At 44.3% G+C, this 19,671-nt stretch overlaps 1 protein-coding gene across 2 annotated transcripts in view; it reads left to right on the plus strand.

The window, feature by feature from the left end:
• The window catches only part of nphs1 (NPHS1 adhesion molecule, nephrin), a 55,299-nt gene extending 39,963 nt beyond the window's left edge, over positions 1-15,336 (plus strand). Inside the window, exons 14-30 of one of the 2 annotated variants that reach the window (XM_029679317.2) lie at positions 47-176; positions 1,311-1,483; positions 2,383-2,523; positions 4,739-4,879; positions 6,020-6,144; positions 6,580-6,742; positions 6,972-7,128; positions 7,546-7,697; positions 8,703-8,814; positions 9,008-9,189; positions 9,461-9,502; positions 10,355-10,480; positions 11,129-11,171; positions 11,812-11,944; positions 14,280-14,358; positions 14,464-14,636; positions 14,872-15,336. In XM_029679317.2, coding sequence (XP_029535177.2) covers positions 47-176; positions 1,311-1,483; positions 2,383-2,523; positions 4,739-4,879; positions 6,020-6,144; positions 6,580-6,742; positions 6,972-7,128; positions 7,546-7,697; positions 8,703-8,814; positions 9,008-9,189; positions 9,461-9,502; positions 10,355-10,480; positions 11,129-11,171; positions 11,812-11,944; positions 14,280-14,358; positions 14,464-14,636; positions 14,872-14,994 — 2,195 coding nt within the window. In that variant the 3' untranslated portion in view covers positions 14,995-15,336. Of the gene's footprint in view, positions 1-46; positions 177-1,310; positions 1,484-2,382; positions 2,524-4,738; positions 4,880-6,019; positions 6,145-6,579; positions 6,743-6,971; positions 7,129-7,545; positions 7,698-8,702; positions 8,815-9,007; positions 9,190-9,460; positions 9,503-10,354; positions 10,481-10,877; positions 11,172-11,811; positions 11,945-14,279; positions 14,359-14,463; positions 14,637-14,871 lie in introns of those variants that run through there. The other variant, XR_010465757.1, reaches the window with a different exon arrangement.
• Positions 15,337-19,671: the final 4,335 nt, after the last annotated feature.

Below are 19,671 nucleotides of genomic sequence, written 5' to 3' on the forward strand. Positions count from 1 at the left end.
CAGTGGTGTCTTGTCCTCTCTCCTATACCCCTCCACCCCTCCCCAGTCCCTGCAGTAAGTGTGACAATCATAGCCAAGCAGAAGGAGCTGCATCGGGGCCAAAACCTCAGTCTGGACTGTCTGTCTGGGAGCAGCAACCCCCAGGCCAACATCTCCTGGAGCCTGGGCTCAACCAGGTGAGGGGAGGGCAGGTTAAGCAGAGCCGGTCTGTGGAGTTAATGGAGACCCTAGACTACAGTCTTGTGCAGGACCATTTTTTGCAAACCGCACCTGCCACAATACCGCGGCTGCACCGTAACCCGCCAATCATGACAGAAAGCTGTCGCAACCCGGCCCGTAGTTTGTACCCAAACCCGCCCGCAAACCGCCAGATCATATCAATTGATTTCATTGTTATGACTAGTAGTAGGCCTAGGGCATATAGGCCTATAGACAGTAGTAGCCTATCCCAATGCCATAGCCTATTCAAAGAATTACGTGATTGCATGCAGCCATTTGAAAAGACAAAAGCAAGTTGTAGCTTACTAAAGCAAGCAATAGGCCTAACTAAGTTTTGAAAAGCCTTGTTCTACCTGCTGGACGATGGGTCTGTTTTGGACTGCCCTCATCAACACAGACTTGCTGAGTCAAAATCCATCCATGGGCTAACGTGAATGATTAGGCAACAATATCCTGTTAACAGAAATGTAACTTCACTTGTGAACTGTTTTCTATAAGTTGGCTTCACACTTGCATTAATTGTGTTATCAAACGCTGCCATTACGTGTAGACGTTAGTTAGCTAGCTAGCTCAGGTAAGAACGGTGAGTAGTGAGTGAAAGTCACATGAGGGGAAGAGCAAGAAGAGGGAAAGCAGGAGAGGATAATGCGTTTTACAAGATAGTAAATAGATAGAGGGCAAATCTTTATATCTGTGCCATTATAGCATATGTGACAGCATGGGCACCGCCACCGAGGCTACAACCCATAGTAATCCCCACCCAGTTAAATACTTTGACTACTTTAAAATGGAGGAAGCATGGTGGAAGCCCTCATTGACGCTGCCCATGATAAAACGGCCATTTGGCCACTAGAGGCCTCTATCGTTCTCTGACGTTTTCCTCAGCACCACTGTGAGCATTCTGTGCAAGCAGCCTGTCTCAGTGCCGCTCTGATGGCACGCACACACTACAGAATAAATTAATCAACTGTCAGAGCACAGAAAAAATGTGAAGTTGTTATTTTATTAATTAAAACGGCAACCCTGCCACGGATTTATCGAATGTTCAGTAGACCCGCCAAATGTTCTCCTCTCATCTCTCCCTCTCCCAGGCTGAAAGGGGTGGATCTGCCTCCTAAGAACACAACGTTTGGGGGCATATCAGTACGCAGTACTCTGTCCCTCCCCCTGTCCTCCCAGCACCATGGCCAGAGGATCACCTGTCAGGCCTACAGCTCTCTGCTGTCTGAGGGAGTCAACACCTTCTACAAGCTCAACGTCCTCTGTGAGTGGTGAAGAGTGTGTGGGTTGTATACATGTGTCTATTTCTCTCTGTGTGTTATACAGAGCTTTTGAATACTTTATATGTTTCACTGTGAATATTTTATTTGTTTCACTGTGAATACTTAATTTGTTTCACTGGGGATCCAAATAAAGTATTGAAAATGTGTGCACAGTTATGAGTGGGAGAAAAAGAAAGTGTGTGCTGGTGTGTGTGAGGCTTGAAGCATGATGGTAATGTGACACGATAGTGTGCATGGAAGGCAGTTTTGTTTGTGTGTGTTTGTGATGTTCTCTGTGTGTGTGTGTGTGTGTGTGTGTGTGTGTGTGTGTGTGTGTGTGTGTGTGTGTGTGTGTGTGTGTGTGTGTGTGTGTGTGTGTGTGTGTGTGTGTGTGTGTGTGTGTGTGTTACTGTATTCCTTTGTTGTGACTGTGGGTTAGTCAGGCTCTGTGGCAGTGTTGTTCTAATTGTGTGTGTGCTTTGCAGCACAGCCATGTTATTCTTTGATGCTGTTTCGCAGGCTGTAGCCAGCCAGCTCTTCAAAGCCTGCTGCTCCGTGCGAGCATGAAGGAATGTCACTGTGTGTTTGTGTGCAGCTGCTGTTGGACAACACTACTGTCACTCTGTGTTTTAATGCCTGTCCCTCTCCCTTCCTCCCTCCCGCCCTCATTCTCTACCTACCTCTCTCTCTCCTTCCCTCTCACCCCGGCCTCCTGTGTGAATTCAGTATTTTTGTGATATTGGTGGACACCGCTTCTCAACAGGTTTTTCTTTCATTTGCACTGCTGTCGCCTTTCATGGCTGACATGGTTTCTTTGTGTCTGCGCTTGTATATTTTTTTCCCTTTGTGTGTGTGTGTGTGTGTGTGTGTGTGTGTGTGTGTGTGTGTGTGTGTGTGTCAGATCCCCCTGAGTTCATCCCTGACCATCCCCAGAAGATACAGGTAGTGGAGGATGATACAGCCATCCTTCCCTTGCTGGTCTCGGCCAATCCAGATGACGTCTCCTGCAGTTGGCTCTACCGCAAGGAGGAGCTGCACAAAGGTGATCCACCCTGTTCTTGTCCTTTCTCCCTGTGGTATCTCTACATAGCCAGCCAACTCTCTACAGCTGAGCCAGCAACTGTGCTCGTATCAGCCGCCATTCATGCTCTAAATAGAACATGGCAGGTCGGGCAGCAATGTGAACCTGCCTGATGTGATTCTCGTTCAAATCAAATCAAATTGTATTTTATTCATCACATGCTTTGTAAACAACAGTGAAATGCTTACTTCCTTACGGCCCTTCTCAACAATGCAGAGAGAAAAAAGATAGAGAAATAATAGAAAAGTAAAACACAATAATAAAAGTAATAATAAATACAAAATGAGTTATGATAACTTGTCTATACACTGTACACGTGGTACCGATACCGAGTTCATTTGCAGGCGTACGAGGTTGATATGTACATGGAACAAGGAATAAAGTGACATATAATAAACAGTAGCAGTAGCATATTTAAAGTTAGTGCCAAAAGGGTCAACGCAGATGGTCCGGGTAGCTATTGGTTAGCTATTGAACTAATTATTTAGCAGTCTTATGGCTTGTTCAGGGTCCTGTTGGTTCAAAACTTGGTGCATCGGTACCACTTGCCGTACGGTAGCAGAGAGAACAGTCTATGACTAGGGTTGCTGGAGTCTTTGACAATATTTAGGGCCTTCCTCTGACACCGCCTGGTATAGAGGTCCTAGAAGGCAGGGAGCATTAGGCCGTACACATTATCCTCTATAGTGCCTTGCGGTTGGATGCCAAGCAGTTACCATACCAAGCGGTGATGCAGCCAGGGCCCATGTCAAATCCTTTCAGCCTCCTGAGGGGGAAGAGATGTTGTCGTGCCCTCTTCACGACTGTGTTGGTGTGTGGACCATGATAGATCCTTAGTGACGTGTACACCAACGAACTTGAAGCTCTCGACCCACTACAGCCCCACTACAACCCCATCAATGTGAATGGGGGCGTGCTTGGCCTCCATTTTTTGTAGTCCACGATCAGCTCCTTTGTCTTGTTGACATTAAGGAAAAGGTTGTTGTTCTTGCAATCTCTAACTTCCTCCCCTATAAGTTGTCGTTGTCGGTCGTCAGCAAACATAATTATGGTGTTGGTCACGCAGTCGTAGGTGAACTGGGAGTACAGGAGGTGACTAAGTGTTGAGGGTCAGCATGGCAGATGTGTTATTGCCTACCTTCCTGACCTATGGGTGGCCTGTCAAGAAGTCCAGGATACAGTTGCAGATGGACACGTTCAGTACGAGGGTCTTAGCTTATTGATGAGCTTTGAGGGCACTATGGTGTTGAACGCTGAGCTGTAGTCAATAAATATCATTCTCACGTTGTTCCTTTTGTCCAGGTGGGAAAGGGCAGTGTGGAATGCAATAGAGATGTCATCATCTGTGTATCTGTTGGACAGGTATGGAAGTTGGAGTGGGTCTAGTGTTTCTGGGATAATGGTGTAAATGTTGAGCCATGACCAGCCTTTCAAAGCACTTCATGGCTACAGATGTGAGTGCTACGGGTCGGTAGTCATATAGGCAGGTTACCATAGTGTTCTTGGGCACAGGCACTATGGTGGTCTGCTTAAAACATGTTGGTATTATAGACTTGGACATGGAGAGGTTGAAAATATCAGTGATGACACTTGCTAGTTGGCGCATGCTCGCAGTACACGTCCTGGTAATCCAGTGAATGTTGATCTGTTTAAAGGTCTTACTCACATCGGCTGCGGAGAGCGTGATCACATAGTCTTCCGGAACAGCTGGTGCTCTCATGCATGTTTCAGTGTTATTTCCCCCGAAGCAAGCATAGAAGATGTTTAGCTCGTCTGGTAGGCTTGTGTCACTAAGCAGCTCTCGGCTGTGCTTCCCTTTGTAGTCTGTAGTTCCCTGTCATCGGGCCACAGCCACCACACTCCTGTCCCTAACCTCCCACCTCAACCTCCACCACTGCACCCACCTCCCGGAGGGGTTACCCAGCCATTAAAGGAGGGGTGCTGTGGTACAGTGGTGGTCTGTCACATGGGCTGTTGTTTCTGTGGGAATTTTGCCAGGCCAATCAATAATATAGCATTAGATGTCACTTATAAGCCATGAGTGGCTTAGGGACATGTGGTTTATGCATTTATAATGAATATTTTTGTATGGCTGTGTGTGTGTGTGTGTGTGTGTGTGTGTGTGTGTGTGTGTGTGTGTGTGTGTGTGTGTGTGTGTGTGTGTGTTTATGAACAGAAATGGATCCTCGGTACCACTTTACTGAGAGCACAGCGTTTGAGATCTGGAATGTGACAAGGAGAGACACCGGGGTCTACACTGTGAACTGTACCAACGAGGTGGGGTCTGACAATACCACCATCACTCTGGACGTACAGTGTAAGTCTCACTGGTGTTGAATCTGGTCTGTCTACTCACCTCAACACCGTGTTAGAACACTGAACTCAAGTCTAGGCATTAGCTCAGGGATTGAACACAAGTCTTCAGGACTCAGGACAGGCAAGGTTACTCAGTCCTCATGTGAGTGTGGTTCATCAAGCCACCTACATTACATGCTAGTGTTGTATACCCAAAAACACCAATTCTGTCACAACCTTGAATCAACCGACCGACACATCCCCATCCCACTGCCCTCTTAATGATGTAACATTCGCACTGTTCTGAATGTAGGCCTCAATGTTCCAGTAAAACCTACAGTACAGTACAAGCCTAATGGACAGACAGCACAGCGCTGTCCTGATCCGATGGAACCTGACAGTTGGAGGTTTCCATAATGTATAGTGGATTGTAATAGCTTTAATGGGTGGCGCTGTAGCCTACTTAACAATGTTGTTCCTGGTTAAAATGAATGTGGTGTGTGAGAAGGCCGTAAGTGTCTCTGGTGATTCCATCAGTGTGCTGTGTGTATGAACACAGACAATGGCGCTGGGGCAATAATGCCACTACTGTTATAAATAGATGGTACCCACAGGAAGAGAAGAGCACACAGTCAGGTGGAAAGGGATTACACTACAGTATGTTGATGGAGTCATAGTGCTGCTGTATTCAGGACATAGTGACTGACTGAAGGAGGGATGGAAGGGGGGAAAGTGGGCCATGATGACTGCACCCTCCCTGCCTCTGTCTCGCTCAAAGTTAAAGTGGAGGACAGGCGGCATGCAATGGGGAACCTCCAGGGTGATGTGGCCCAATTTAGGGACATTGAATTGGGCAGGGGTGTCTGACAGTAGGGGGATGGGACAGTTCTAAAATATACTGGGGTTAAATTGATTGGCAAATATTTCATATAAAGTGGTCACTTAGAGAAAGGTCATTATTTACAGTATGTACAGGGTGTCTGTAGGATCAGTGATGCATAGAATAGAATGGAATGGAATAGAATAGAATAGAATGAATAGAATTAGAGAGAGAGTTGGAGGTCGGTGGGTGGTGAGTGACTGATTGTTCCTTAAGTTCTAAAGTAGAATTTGACTTTCCTACTGTTTCTCTCGTCCTACTTTCTAATTGTCTACTCCCCAGATGCCCCTAGTGTGAAGATGGAGAAGGACCCAGTGTATGTGGACGTGGGGGAGACAGCAGACCTGTTTTGTGTAGCAGATGCCAACCCCATCATACACACTGACATGTTTTCCTGGAAATGGCTGGTGAGAACCCCCATATCCCCATCTCATCTCACCTCTCCTTTCTCCTGATTTGATTTCCCTTTATCTGGCCTCCTTTCTTTTATTTGACCATTTCTTACTGTTTATCACTCCCCCCCTTAAATGCAGAGATGTGCCATATTTCAGCGGCTCTAACTATCCTTCCGCCCCTCCTCTCCCGGCTCCACACTTGGCCCAAATCCAGAAAAATTGCTTTCATTATGGCGCGGCAACTAAAGGGCACATTCATTAACGTACGCTCTCTATCCTGTATCTACTGCTCTCTTTTTTCTCTCTTTTACTCTTTTTCTCTCTCTTTCTCCGCTCCCCCCTGGAGTACCTGTACTGATCTTGCACAGGAGGGGGTGGGGGTGTACGAAGATGTGCATGCTGTCCTCCTGTCTTCCTCTCATTTGCCACTATCCCTGTCTTCCTCAGGGTGAGGGGGAGATGGAGGAGATGGGGGAGCAGAGCCAGGATGAGGCTACTGGGCAGCTGACCATCCAAGGGGCGACTCGGGCCCACGCCGGACACTACCAGTGCACTGCCGACAACAACATAGAGCCCCCTGCCAGCATTTCAGTCCAGCTGGTGGTGCGCTGTGAGTCTAACGAGCTCTATCAAGATCTATCAATCATGTCGTGTGAATACATCATGGGTGCAATGGAGTGGAAAAGTGTTGTGGGTGTCTTTGTTTGTGTGGCACCATTCACTATGTCTATGCATATCTGTATTCATTTGCTTGTATTCCATGTTTCTGTGTATCCATTTCTGTTTGTACATGTACAATGTGAACATCTCTGGCTGTGTGTTTGTCCTTTCCTGTGTAGTTAAGCCAGAGCTCCAGAAGGGGGCTCAGTGGAATAAGGTGGCGAGCAGAGGGGATGGCACCAGAACAGCTGAGGTGGTGTGCCAGGGAGAGGGCATCCCGCGGCTCCAATTCTCCTGGGCTAAAAATGGCGTGCCCATAGACTTCATACACCCCAGGTGAGAGCACATCCCACCCCTCACTCTCCATCTGGTTCTCACCTTCTTCCCGTTCCACACACAGACACGCTCACGTACTCAAACATAGTCACACATGTCCCTAACAATGTCGAAACTTTAAACTACTGTGTCATGAGAATGTGGCAAAATATTCATGATGTTGGATAACTAGATTCGTTTCCATAGTTTATACATTCATTCAGTATCTCACCATTAAATCTTAATTTGGGACTTTGCCTCTCCCTATGCAAATACCTGTCACAGTGCCTGCTGTCTGCCCTATAGCCATATTGTGTGTGTGTGTGTGTGTGTGTGTGTGTGTGTGTGTGTGTGTGTGTGTGTGTGTGTGTGTGTGTGTGTGTGTGTGTGTGTGTGTGTGTGTGTGTGTGTGTGTGTGTGTGTGTGTGTGTACTGCAGGTACCAGGAAAAGACCGTTAGGGAGGGCTCATTACACACCAGCACGGTAACCGTGGTGAATGTGAGTGCAGCGCTGGACTACGCAGTATTCACCTGCACTGCTCGCAACACTCTGGGAGAAGACACACTCAACATCCAACTGCTCAGCACCAGTATGTGTGTGTGTGAATGGGTAAAAGGTCAAAGGTTAAGTCAGACATCAGGGCCCAGGGATGTTGCTATGATGTAAAACACGTACTTTACAGCCAACTGCTAGAGTCCCATTGGTCCTAATTTAGCTACATCCATAGTGTTTGTGCGTTTGTGTATGTGCTGCCATGTCCACGATTTTATTAGTGTGGGAGGACCCTCCAGCTTATAGAGAAAATGTTCTGTCTCTCTCGACTGTAGGAAGAGCAAGTCCTCAGTGTCAGTCCTCAGTGTCAGACACCCGAGTATCTCTCCTTTATCCCCTGCCTATAGCTCTAATTCCTCGCTCTGTCAGATAGGCTGAGTCGCCCTCTGGCTCACTAGCAAGTGTATTCCTACGCCGGCGATGTCAACACGGCCCCTGCTCCCAGCGAGCCCCCTAGCCTCCATTGGACACATTTAATGTTTAAAAGCGTGAAATACAATTCAATATTCACTGCTGTTTTTTTCTCTCCCTCTGTTTTTTTTTTACTGCCTTGAATATTCATAATTAATCTGACACAGCGATAATAAAAGTTATATGCTTCCTTATCATCAGAAGGCCGGGAACGGAAAGAAGGCTGTATTCTATCCCTGCCCGCCTCGCTGCCGCTGTTTGGATTAAAAAAAGACAGATCCAAATAAGACTGACCCCTCTAACCTCGTATCTTATGAGCGGAACTGATAATGGAAATGATTTACTCTGCAAACAGAGCTGCCTGCTTGCCTGCAAGCACAGCTTCTCTCTCTCATTCTAGTGCTGAACTCTCTCCTTCTCTTCTGCTCTCTTCCTCTGTCATTCTCTTGTTTATCCTTTCTATCCTCCTATTTCACCTACCCTTCAATCTACCCCCCTTCTTTCTTTCTCTCTCTCTTTCCATTTCTCTACATTTTTCCCACCCTGTTTTTCCCCCAATTTTCTCTCCCTTTCTCTGCCCCCCCTCCCCTCTCTCGTTCTCTTACCTTCCATCTCTCTCTCTAACACACAGATCAACCAGATCCTCCCTCAGAATTCCGCCTGGTCAGCTTCACCCATGCCTCTGCAACTCTAGAATGGATCCCAGGCTTCGATGGGGGCTTGGAGCAGAGATTCCGTGTCAGGTGATAGAGCATTGACTACAGTTTGGCCGAACATGATGTGTCAAATATTGTGATCTCTTCTTTGCATTCATAACAAACCAACACATCCTTGATAGGGATATTAGGAACAGGTCTGGATCAAGGGTCAATTCCATTTCACTTCTGTCAGGTTAGAGCCCATCACTGTACTGACTAAGATACTGTTGATTGACAGGTACCGTTGGGCTGACTCTGTGAGTTTCCTCTACGTGGATGTGTTCCCTCCGAGAGCAAACATCTTCATTGTGACAGGCCTGTCGCCCGCCACTACATACAACTTTTCTGTCAACGCACTCAACTCCATGGGAGAGAGCGGCTACGCAGACAACAACTCAGTACTCACCATCACCACCGAGGGTCAGTCTAGAGCAAGTTCACCACATGACTTCTGGGTCCAAGCTAGGAGAGGGACAATGGTCGGACATTAGATGGTTTGGACTCCTGCCCAGCTGGTGTTGAGATCAGGCTATGTCTCTAATGACATCCTATGCCCCATTTTGTAGAACATTAATAGTCTTGGCACTATATGGGGAATAGGATGTCATTTGACCTTTGACCCAGGTTTATCTTGCAGCGTTAGAACAGCATTGATGTTTTTTTCCCTGTCTTCCATGGTTCTTCTAACCAGAGTGGGAAGGAGCAGTCCAGGAAGAGGATCCCTTAGGGGAAGGTAAGTTTACTTCATATTTTTTGGAACTATGGAAAACATCTATTTTCTAAGCTGGCTAAATCATGTTAATATACAGTATGCACCTCAAATGCCCTTAAATGTGTGCTCTTTGAGTAATGGTACTGTAGTTATGGCAGCCGTGGTCATAAATGCTACTTTCTTTCCTTCTGTTAGTCTTCTATCAATAAAGGAAGTGAGATACCAGCTTACATACTGATTATTATTATCCCTTAATAAGTTTGACTCATTATGCAATAAACGTATTTACCACAAAAGAGTCAAAACTCAGAGTGAAATTCAATTGTTAAATACCAAAGACGCAACAGCTGTAATGGGCATCGAGTGGTGCAGCCGTATACGTGCCTTTCGAGTGGCGCAGCACTCTTATATCCCAGCAAAGCTTCCCACCCATACAATGATATATCAGTAGTTTTTCACTCACATCACACAGCACTTTCCATGGAGCTTAAGGACATGGTCAGCTGTTAACCATGACCCAGGAGTTTCAATCATCTCAACCACTGTTGGCACCACTTCCTCTTATCTTGTTGCTGTTTAGGCCATTGAAAATATCTGTGGTTTCCAGTCACCGGAACCCTAACAGACAGTTATCTAAAAAATCACTCCCTAATATCAACTAACCCTTTCTCTCTACTTTTACTATCACCTTACAATACAAAAACATCCCCAGAGACTTAAGGCCTCTTTCTACTTCCCCTTAATCACACAAAAGCTATTAATCATACAAACAAAAAATATTTACAACCGAACACCCTGTTCCTGGATCTTGCTTCCTATGATGTCATCATGGTGGATCAACTCATTCCTGTTCTTGGTTCTCTTGTAAACCAGAGACAAGAGGGTTGTCACTGTATCAGACTGTGATCATGGCGGTGGTTGGTGGGGCTCCGCTGCTGGCTCTCAACTGGCTGGGCTGCTTCCTGTGTCTGAGGTGGAAGAAGAGGCGGGGCCAGACAGGTAACCGTGGCAATACCATGGTCAAGGTTGTGTGACTGTTTTCTTCTGCATCTGTCTCAGAAACCTCTGCCCAAGTCACCAAAGAGTTGAGCCTGAATCTTAATGCATCTCTCATTTCTTTCTTTCTTTCTCTCTCCCGCTATTTTTCTCTTATCTCTTCTCTTCCTCCTTTCCCTCCAAACACACCCATCTGTCCCTCCCTCCCTCTGCAACCATCCTCCAAGACTGTCACTTCTTCCCTCTATCTTTCCCTTCACCTAATTTATTTAATTTTTTCTCTCTACCTCTCTCTCTCTCTCTCTCTCTCTCTCTCTCTCTCTCTCTCTCTCTCTCTCTCTCTCTCTCTCTCTCTCCCTCCATCCCTCACGTCCGTTATCTCTATATCCGTCTCCCTCAGTTTCCGTTCCCTGCAACTGTCAGGTCGCCTATCTCACATACCTCTCATCTCACTCTCTCCTCTCCACCCTTCTTCCTCACACACTTCTTTATTTCTTCATCCATCCTTCTCTGTCAGATCTCTTTTACTTCTTCAATAGTGCCCCTATCCAATTTCTAATCCCCACTCATTCATCCCCCACCCTCTCTCGCTCTCTCTCTCTTGCCCTCACTCTCTCTCCCTCTCTCACTCTCCCTCCATCTCTTCTCCAGAGAGTAAAGGCAGTGTTTCAGATGGGAAAAAGAGTGAAGATGGGTGAGTCATCATCTTAGTCTGTCTCTGTGTGTCCAGGCTAATCAGCACCCAATCCAGTCCAGTGGGTACAGACAAATGACTATACGTCCAATCCCCTCTCAGAGGCCTAAACCCTGCCCTACTGACAGACCACACCCAGTACCCACAACAGCAAAACTACAGGACCCTGTGATGGACAAAAGTCTCCCGTTTTGTATGATGTAATGTAGCAACAAAAGAGTAAAGCAGACACTCCTGTCAGTCTAACTTTGCAATTAGGGGGCAAAGCAACAGCGCGAATACAGGTGTCACATCCGAATATACTTATAATGCAATACGCCATATGGCATTAACAGTGCTATGCTCTTGTGCACTGTACTGTAGTGTACATGTCTTTGTATGTAGCTATTTTCTCCCTGAGGATTAAGAAAGAGTGACATACGATGAGTGGGTGGGTGATGGGATGGAGGGTGTTGATTGGCTGATGTTGATATGTCTTAATTTAAAAATGGAAGGGAAAAAAATTAAAGAGTGAGATGGGAGGATGTGGGTGGGTGGTTGGGAGTCGGGATGTGATGCTGTGTTTTCTAATTAAAAAAGATACAGAAAAGTAAAAAAGAATGGAGAAGGTTAGACGCTTTGTTCTGTCTGTCATATCCAGGTCCACTGTGTCCACTGCCAGCGGCTCCACCAGGTATGAGGTCAGAGAACTGGTGAATCCTGCGGCCCAGCGCACCCTCCTCATCGACAGCGGATCAGAACCAGACAGCAGCGTCTACGAGAGCTACGCTGGGGTAAGAGGAGAGCGAGGGGGAGGAGGAGGTGGGGAGAGGCGGGGTGGAGGAAAGAGAGGGGAAAAAGGGGGATACTTAGTGAGTTGCACAACTGAGGAGAAGGGGTAAGGAGAGGAAAGAGGGAGTAAGGAGAGGAAATAGGGAGAAAGGGAGATGAAAGAGAGGGAGATAACTGAGAGTGAAAAACACAGTACGGTGTGGTGGATGAAGGGGAGAGAAGAGGAAGTTGACAAAATAAAGAGACAGAGGGAGGGGCTTTGAGAGGAATAGGAGAAGAATAAAGTGAGAAAACAGGAGGGATGAGAGGTAGGATGCTAGCAGACAGAGGTGGAGAGGTGAGCAGAAAAGGAAGGATTAAGGAAGGGGGAGATCAGTCAGAAGAGATGAAGTGGAGGAGTCAGGCATAACGAGGGAAACAGAGGAGAGATAAACTAATAAACACCTTTGGCTGTTTTCAGAGTAGGAAAGGGAGATCGATAGCCCACAATTAGCATGCAAAATACACTTCGATCCTGGTGAAATTGCACATTGTAAAAGGCCAACAAGGCATTGAACCCTGCAGAAAAATGTTAAGTAGAATATAACAACACCGGCAGAGAGAGACTATTGTTAGAATACGATCTAATGCAAGCAAATTCTCCTCAGAGATGTTAGCTAACCCTGAGTTATAATACAATACATCTAGTCTAGGCAACATAATATACTGTTTGTCATGTGTCTCTCTACAGAGTCACCATGTACAGTCGTGGCCAAAAGTTTTGAGAATGACTCAAATATTAATTTTCACAAAGTCTGCTGCCTCAGTTTGTATGATGGCAAATTGCATATACTCCAGAATGTTATTAAGAGTGATCAGATTAATTGCAATTAATTGCAAGGTCCCTCTTTGCCATGCAAATGAACTGAATCGCCAAAGAAACATTTCCACTGCATTTCAGCCCTGCCACATAAGGACCAGCTGACATCATGTCAGTGATTCTCTCGTTAACACAGGTGTGAGTGTTGACGAGGACATGCTGATTGAGTTCGAATAACAGAGTGGAAGCTTCAAAAGGAGGATGGTGCTTGGAATCATTGTTCTTCCTCTGTCTTCCATGGTTAGCTGCAAGGAAACACGTGCCGTCATCATTGCTTTGTGCAAAAAGGGCTTCACAGGCAAGGATATTGCTGCCAGTCAGATTGCACCTAAATCAACTATTTATCGGATCATCAAGAACTTCAAGGAGAGCGGTTCAATTGTTGTGAAGAAGGCTTCAGGGAGCCCAAGAAAGTCCAGCAAGCACCAGGACCGTCTCCTAAAGTTGATTCAGCTGCGGGATCGGGGCACCACCAGTACAGAGCTTGCTCAGGATTGGCAGCAGGCAGGTGTGAGTGCATCTGCACGCACAGTGAGGCGAAGACTTTTGGAGGATGGCCTGGTGTCACGAAGGGCACCAAAGAAGCCACTTCTCTCCAGGAAAACATCAGGGACAGACTGATATTCTGCAAAAGGTACAAGGATTGGACTGCTGAGGACTGGGGTAAAGTCATTATCTCTGATGAATCTCCTTTCCGATTGTTTGGGGCATCCGGAAAAAAGCTTGTCCGGAGAAGACAAGGTGAGCGCTACCATCAGTCCTGTGTCATGCCAACAGTAAAGCTTCCTGAGACCATTCATGTGTGGGGCTGCTTCTCAGCCAAGGGAGTGGGCTCACTCACAATTTTGCCTTTAACACAGCCATGAATAAAGAATGGTACCAACACATCCTCCGAGAGCAACTTCTCCCAACTATCCAGGAACAGTTTGGTGACGAACAATGCCTTTTCCAACATGATGGAGCACCTTGCCATAAGTCAAAAGTGATATCTAAGTGGCTCGGGAAACAAAACATTGATATTTTGGGTTCATGGCCAGGAAACTCCCCAGACCTTAATTCCATTGAGAACTTGTGGTCAATCCTCAAGAGGCGAGTGGACAAACAAAAACCCACAAAGTCTGACAAACTCAAAGCATTGATTATGCAGGAATGGGCTGCCATCAGTCAAGATGTGGCCCAGAAGTTAATTGACAGCATGTCAGGGCAGATTGCAGAGGTCTTGAAAAAGAAGGATCAACACTGCAAATATTGACTCTTTGCATCAACTTCATGTAATTGTCAATAAAAGCCTTTGACACTTAAGAAATGCTTGTAATTATACTTCAGTATTCCATAGTAACATCTGACAAAAATATCTAAAGACACTGAAGCAGCAAACTTTGTGGAAATTAATATTTGTGTCATTCTCAAAACTTTTGGCCACGACTGTACAGTACAGCATCTGTCTATGTTTTCACCTATGGTCTTTGTCCTCCCAGGAGGGCTCCCACTACTACTACCCCACCAGTGACTACCACCCCTCTCTCTACCCCCACCCCGAGGGAGCACAAGGGCAAGGTGAGAGAAACCAAAATACTACCTATGAATAATACATCACAAGAGAAAAGACAGAGACATTTCTCTGTTTAACTTCAAATTACCTCTTTGGCTCTCTTTTTCAAGATGGCCGCTGCTACCCACTAGAGCCCATAGGCCATGAGTATGAGGAGGTGAGAGACTGGGGCATGTATCAGGACGTGCTGGGGTTGTCTCTCCCACTGCCTCCTTCACAGTTTGACACCTGGTTACCAGAGCAGAGGCGAGAGTGGAGACCACCCCCACCTAGTTACCCTCAGGTCAGCACAACCCCACTGGGATAAAGTACTAGTTATTGATCCCTGAGGGGTGATGACACTTATAGTTTCACATATTGGACTAGATGTGTTTTATCACCTTGATTTTCTCCCAAATAACATAGCGACTGGATGGGAAATTTCACATCAACATTATTTCAAGTTAGGATTTTGTCTACGGTGCTATATAGTATCGGCATGTCTCTCACCTTCTTGACACAGCTTTCTTCTCCAACAGGGAAGTGGGAGGGGCTTGACTGCCCCACAGCAGCCAATCAGAAGGAAGGATCCGGTGGTTGAGCAACGCCCAGAGAAAAACGACTATGATTTACCTTTTGAGCTCAGAGGACAGTTAGTTTAGGAAGCTTAAGCCTTGATTCCAGATTGTGGAAAATACCTCAGACTCAAATACAAACTCTTAGTGCTGTGCTGGTATTGAGTACGATGTGAATAGGAAGCCTTTCAACTGATCAAAATGTTACTACCAAAAGGTACAATATTTACAGTAGGTGATGTTGTGGGACAGTCAAACAAAACAAATTAGGCCTCCCGTCGATCCAAAGACGTAAAATGTAAAAGACGAAGCAACAAAACATGCAGAGTTTTTCTTGCAGATCTTTTAGTAACAATTGACTATACTCTACTGTACAAATAAAATGGCAAGGATAATCTAGTCCTAGGCCTAACTGATACACAATTCCAACATGCCTCCAGTGTTTTTATACAGATACATGTCATATCCAAAATCTTTCTCCAACAAGAGCCTTTACTGGAAATGTCACTCCAGCAAGATGAGAGGTGAAAAAGCAGCAGCTACTCTTAACCTCTCTGGGATCGTTCGGGATGCTCCCATCTCGCCAACAGCCAGTGAAAGTGCAGGGCACCACCAAATTCAAAACAACAGAAATCGCATAATTAAAATTCCCCAACCATACAAGTATTTTACACCATTTTAAAGATACACTTCTCGTTAATCCAACCAATGGCTTTTCGGCGAAAGCAGAACATATCATTATGTTAGGGAAGCAACTAGTCACAGAAAGCATTCAGCCATTTTCCAACCAAAGAGAGGTGTCACAAAAAGCAGAAATATAGATAAAATTAATCACTAACCTTTGACGATCTCCATCAGATGACACTCCCAGGACTCATTGTTCACAATACATGTATGTTTTGTTCAATCAAGTTCATATATATATCCAAAAACTACAGTTTACATTGGCGCCATGTTCAGAAATGCCTCCAAAACATCTGGAGAAATTGCAGAGAGCCACATCAAATAACAGAAATACTCATCATAAACTTTGATGAAAGACACATGTTTTACATAGAATTAAAGATAAACTTGTTCTTAACTTCTTGACGATACCCATCCCTGTCGCGGGATCATTTTCGTCAGCAACCGCTGAATAGCATAGCGCAACAGTCAAATAATAATAATATTACTAAAAAATATTCATATTCATGAAATCACAAGTGCAATATTGCAAAACACAGTTTAGCCTTTTGTTAATCTACCTGTCGTCTCAGATTTTGAAATTATGCTTTACAGCGAAAGCAATCCAAGCGTTTCTGTAAATTTATCGATACCCTAGCATAGCATTATGTACACTTAGCATCAGGAAGCTTGGTCACGAAAATCAGAAAAGCAATCAAATTGACAGTTTACCTTTGATGATCTTCGGATGTTTTCACTCACGAGACTCCCAGTTACGCAACAAATGTTCCATAAAGATTATTTTTATACCTAAAATACCGACGTTTGTTTGTCGCGTTATGTTCAGAAATCCACAGGAAAGCAACGCAGACGGAAATTCCAAATAGTCTTCATAATGTCCACAGAAACATGTCAAATGTTTTTTATAATCATTCCTCAGGTAGTTTTTAAAACATATATTCGATAATATATCAACCGAGTCTGTAGGTTTTTCAATAACAGCGGGAGGAACAATGGCGGCTTTACTCTGTAGCGCAAAAACTCACTCTGAGAGCCCCCATCTACCCAATTACGCAATGTGATCTTTCACGCTCATTTTTAAAAATAAAAGCCTGAAACTATGTCTAAAGACTGTTGACACCTTAGGGAAGCCAGAGAAAAAGGAATCTGGTTGATATCTCTTTAAATGGAGGATAGGCATGCATATGAACAGAATGGTTTCAAAATAAGAGGCACTTCTTGACTGGATTTTCCTCAGGGTTTCGCCTGCAATATCAATTCTGTTATACTCACAGACAATATTTTCACAGACAGTGTTTTCCATCCTAATCTGTCAATTATATGAATCATCTAGCATCTGGTCCTGAGAAATAGGCCGTTTACTTTGGGGACGTTATTTTTCCAAACATAAAAATAGTGCCCCTAGTCCACTTGTTGAAACAGCTCTTATTTGACACCCTTCCACAATTAGAAGCCTCAAACAACTTTCTAAAGACTGCTGGAAGCATTGGGAAGTGCAATCTGGCCCCATAGACACAGCATATTGGATAGGCAATCACTTAAATGAAACTACAAACCTCAGATTTCCCACTTCCTGGTTGGATTTGTCTCATGTTTTCGTCTGCCATATTAGTTCTGTTATACTCACAGACATCATTCAAACAGTTTTTGAAACTTCAGAGTGTTTTCTATCCAATACTACTAATAATATGCATATATTGGCATCTGGGGCCTCTGGGACAGAGTAGCAGGCAGTTTACTCTGGGCACATTATTCATCCAAGCTACTCAATACTGCCCCCCTGGCACCAAGAAGGTAGCGTCCCACCTGGCCAACATCCGGTGAAATTGCAGAGCGCGAAATTCAAACTACAGAATTATAAATATTTAACTTTCATAAAATCACAAGTGTAATATATCAAAAATAAAGCTTAACTTCTTGTTAATCCAGACGCTGTGTCAGATTTCAAAAAGGCTTTACGGTGAAAGCACACCATGCGATTATCTGAGGACAGCGCCCCCCATACAAAAGCATGAAAAACATATTTCAACCAGGCAGGTGCGCCACGAAAGTCAGAAATAGTGATATAATAAATGCCTTACCTTTGATCTTCTTCTGTTGGCACTCCAAAAGGTCCCAGATACATCACAAATGGTCATTTTGTTCGATAATGTCCTTCTTTATATCCATAAAAACTCAGTTTAGCTGGCGCGCTTCAGTCAATAATCCACCCAGTTTCCCTCCATCAAAATGCACACAAAATGAATCCCAAACATTACTAATAAACTTTTCCAAACAAGTCAAACAACGTTTATAATCAAACCTTAGGTACCCTAATACGTAAATAAACTATAAAAATGAAGACAGAGAATTGTTATTGTCTTTACCGGAGAAAAATACCAAATAACGCATTCTCTTGGGAGCCACCTAGAAAAACAACCATTTCTGGCTCATTTTTCCAAAAAACAACATGAAACTCTTTCTAAAGACTGTTGACATCTAGTGGAAGCCCTAGGAACTGCAATCTGAGAGGATTCGCCTTATAATAAAAGTGACAGCCATTGAAAACAGTGGTAGGCTGAATTTTCTTTGGGGTGGACGGTTTGTCCTCAGGGTTTCGACTGCCATATCAGTTCTGTTATACTCACAGACATCATTTTAAATTGAAGATGTGGCAAATAGGAGTGGCAATATAGTCTGCTATTATCTTTAGTAATATTCCATCTAGATTGTCAGACCCTGGTGGCTTGTCATGGTTGATAATTTTTTCACCTCTTCCACACTGACTTTACGTAAATCAAAAGTACAATGCTTGTCTTTCATAACTTGGTCCGATATACTTGGATGTGTGGTGTCAGCGTTTGTTGCTGGCATGTCATCCCGAAGTTTGCCAACCTGCTGGGGCTAGGGGGCAGCATGTTCACTTTTGGATGAAAGGCGTGCCCAGAGTAAACTGCCTCCTACTCTTTCCCAGATGGGAATATATGCATATTATTATTACTGGTGGATAGAAAACACTCTGAAGTTTCTAAAACGGTTTGCATTATGTCTGTGAGTATAACAGAACTCATATGGCAGACAAAAACCTGAGAAGAAATCCAAACAGGAAGTGAGACCTCGATTTTGAAAACAGCGCCATTTGAAGTCCATCTTAGATATGGATGTGCATGCACTTCCTAGGGCTTCCACAATATGTCACCGTCTTTAGATTCTGGTTGTATGATTCTACTATAAAGGAGGGGCTCATAATAGCTCTTTGAGTGGGTGGTCTGGCAGAAAGCCTCGGTCTCATTGCACGCGGTCACGAGAGTGTTCTTCCGTTCCAATGCGTTTCTTCAGACAATTAAATTCTCCAGTTGGAACCTTATTGCTGATTAATGTTTAAAACATACTAAATATGGATTGCATACATCATTTGACTTGTTTCTACGACCTGTAACGGAACTTTTTGAGTTTTTGTCTGGAGGAATTGCTCGTGCTTTTTGAGGGTTGAATGCTGGGCTGAACAAGCTAACAACAAGTGGCTAAATGATGGGCTTTATGGAACTTTATGGAACAAATCAGTCATTTATTGTCGAACTGGGATTCCTGGAACTGCCTTCTGATGAAGATATACAAAGGTAAATTAATATTTATAGTGTTTTTTGTAGCTTCTATTGACGCCAAAATGGCTGCTATTTCTTTGGGTTCTGATCGCAGTTCTCAGATTATTCTTTTTCCGTAAAGTTTTTTTAAAATCTGACACAGCGGTTGCATAGAGGATATGTTTATCTTTAATTCTGTGAATAACACTTGCATCTTTTATCAATGTTTATTGTGAGTATTTCTGCAAAATCACCAGATGTTTTGGAATCAAAACATTACTGCACGTAACGCGCCAATGTAAACTGAGATTTTTATATATATATATATATATATATATATATATATATATATGCACATTATCAAACAAAACACACAATAATATAACATGATGTCCTATGAGTGTCATCTGATGGAGATAATCAAAGGTTAGTGATTCATTTGATCTATATTTCTGCTTTTGTGACTCTATCCTTGCCTGTGAAAAATGTCTGTGTGTTTTTGAATTTGGTGGTGATC

Source organism: Oncorhynchus nerka, linkage group LG14 (assembly GCF_034236695.1).
Source record: "Oncorhynchus nerka isolate Pitt River linkage group LG14, Oner_Uvic_2.0, whole genome shotgun sequence".
Taxonomy (NCBI): Eukaryota; Metazoa; Chordata; class Actinopteri; order Salmoniformes; family Salmonidae; genus Oncorhynchus; species Oncorhynchus nerka.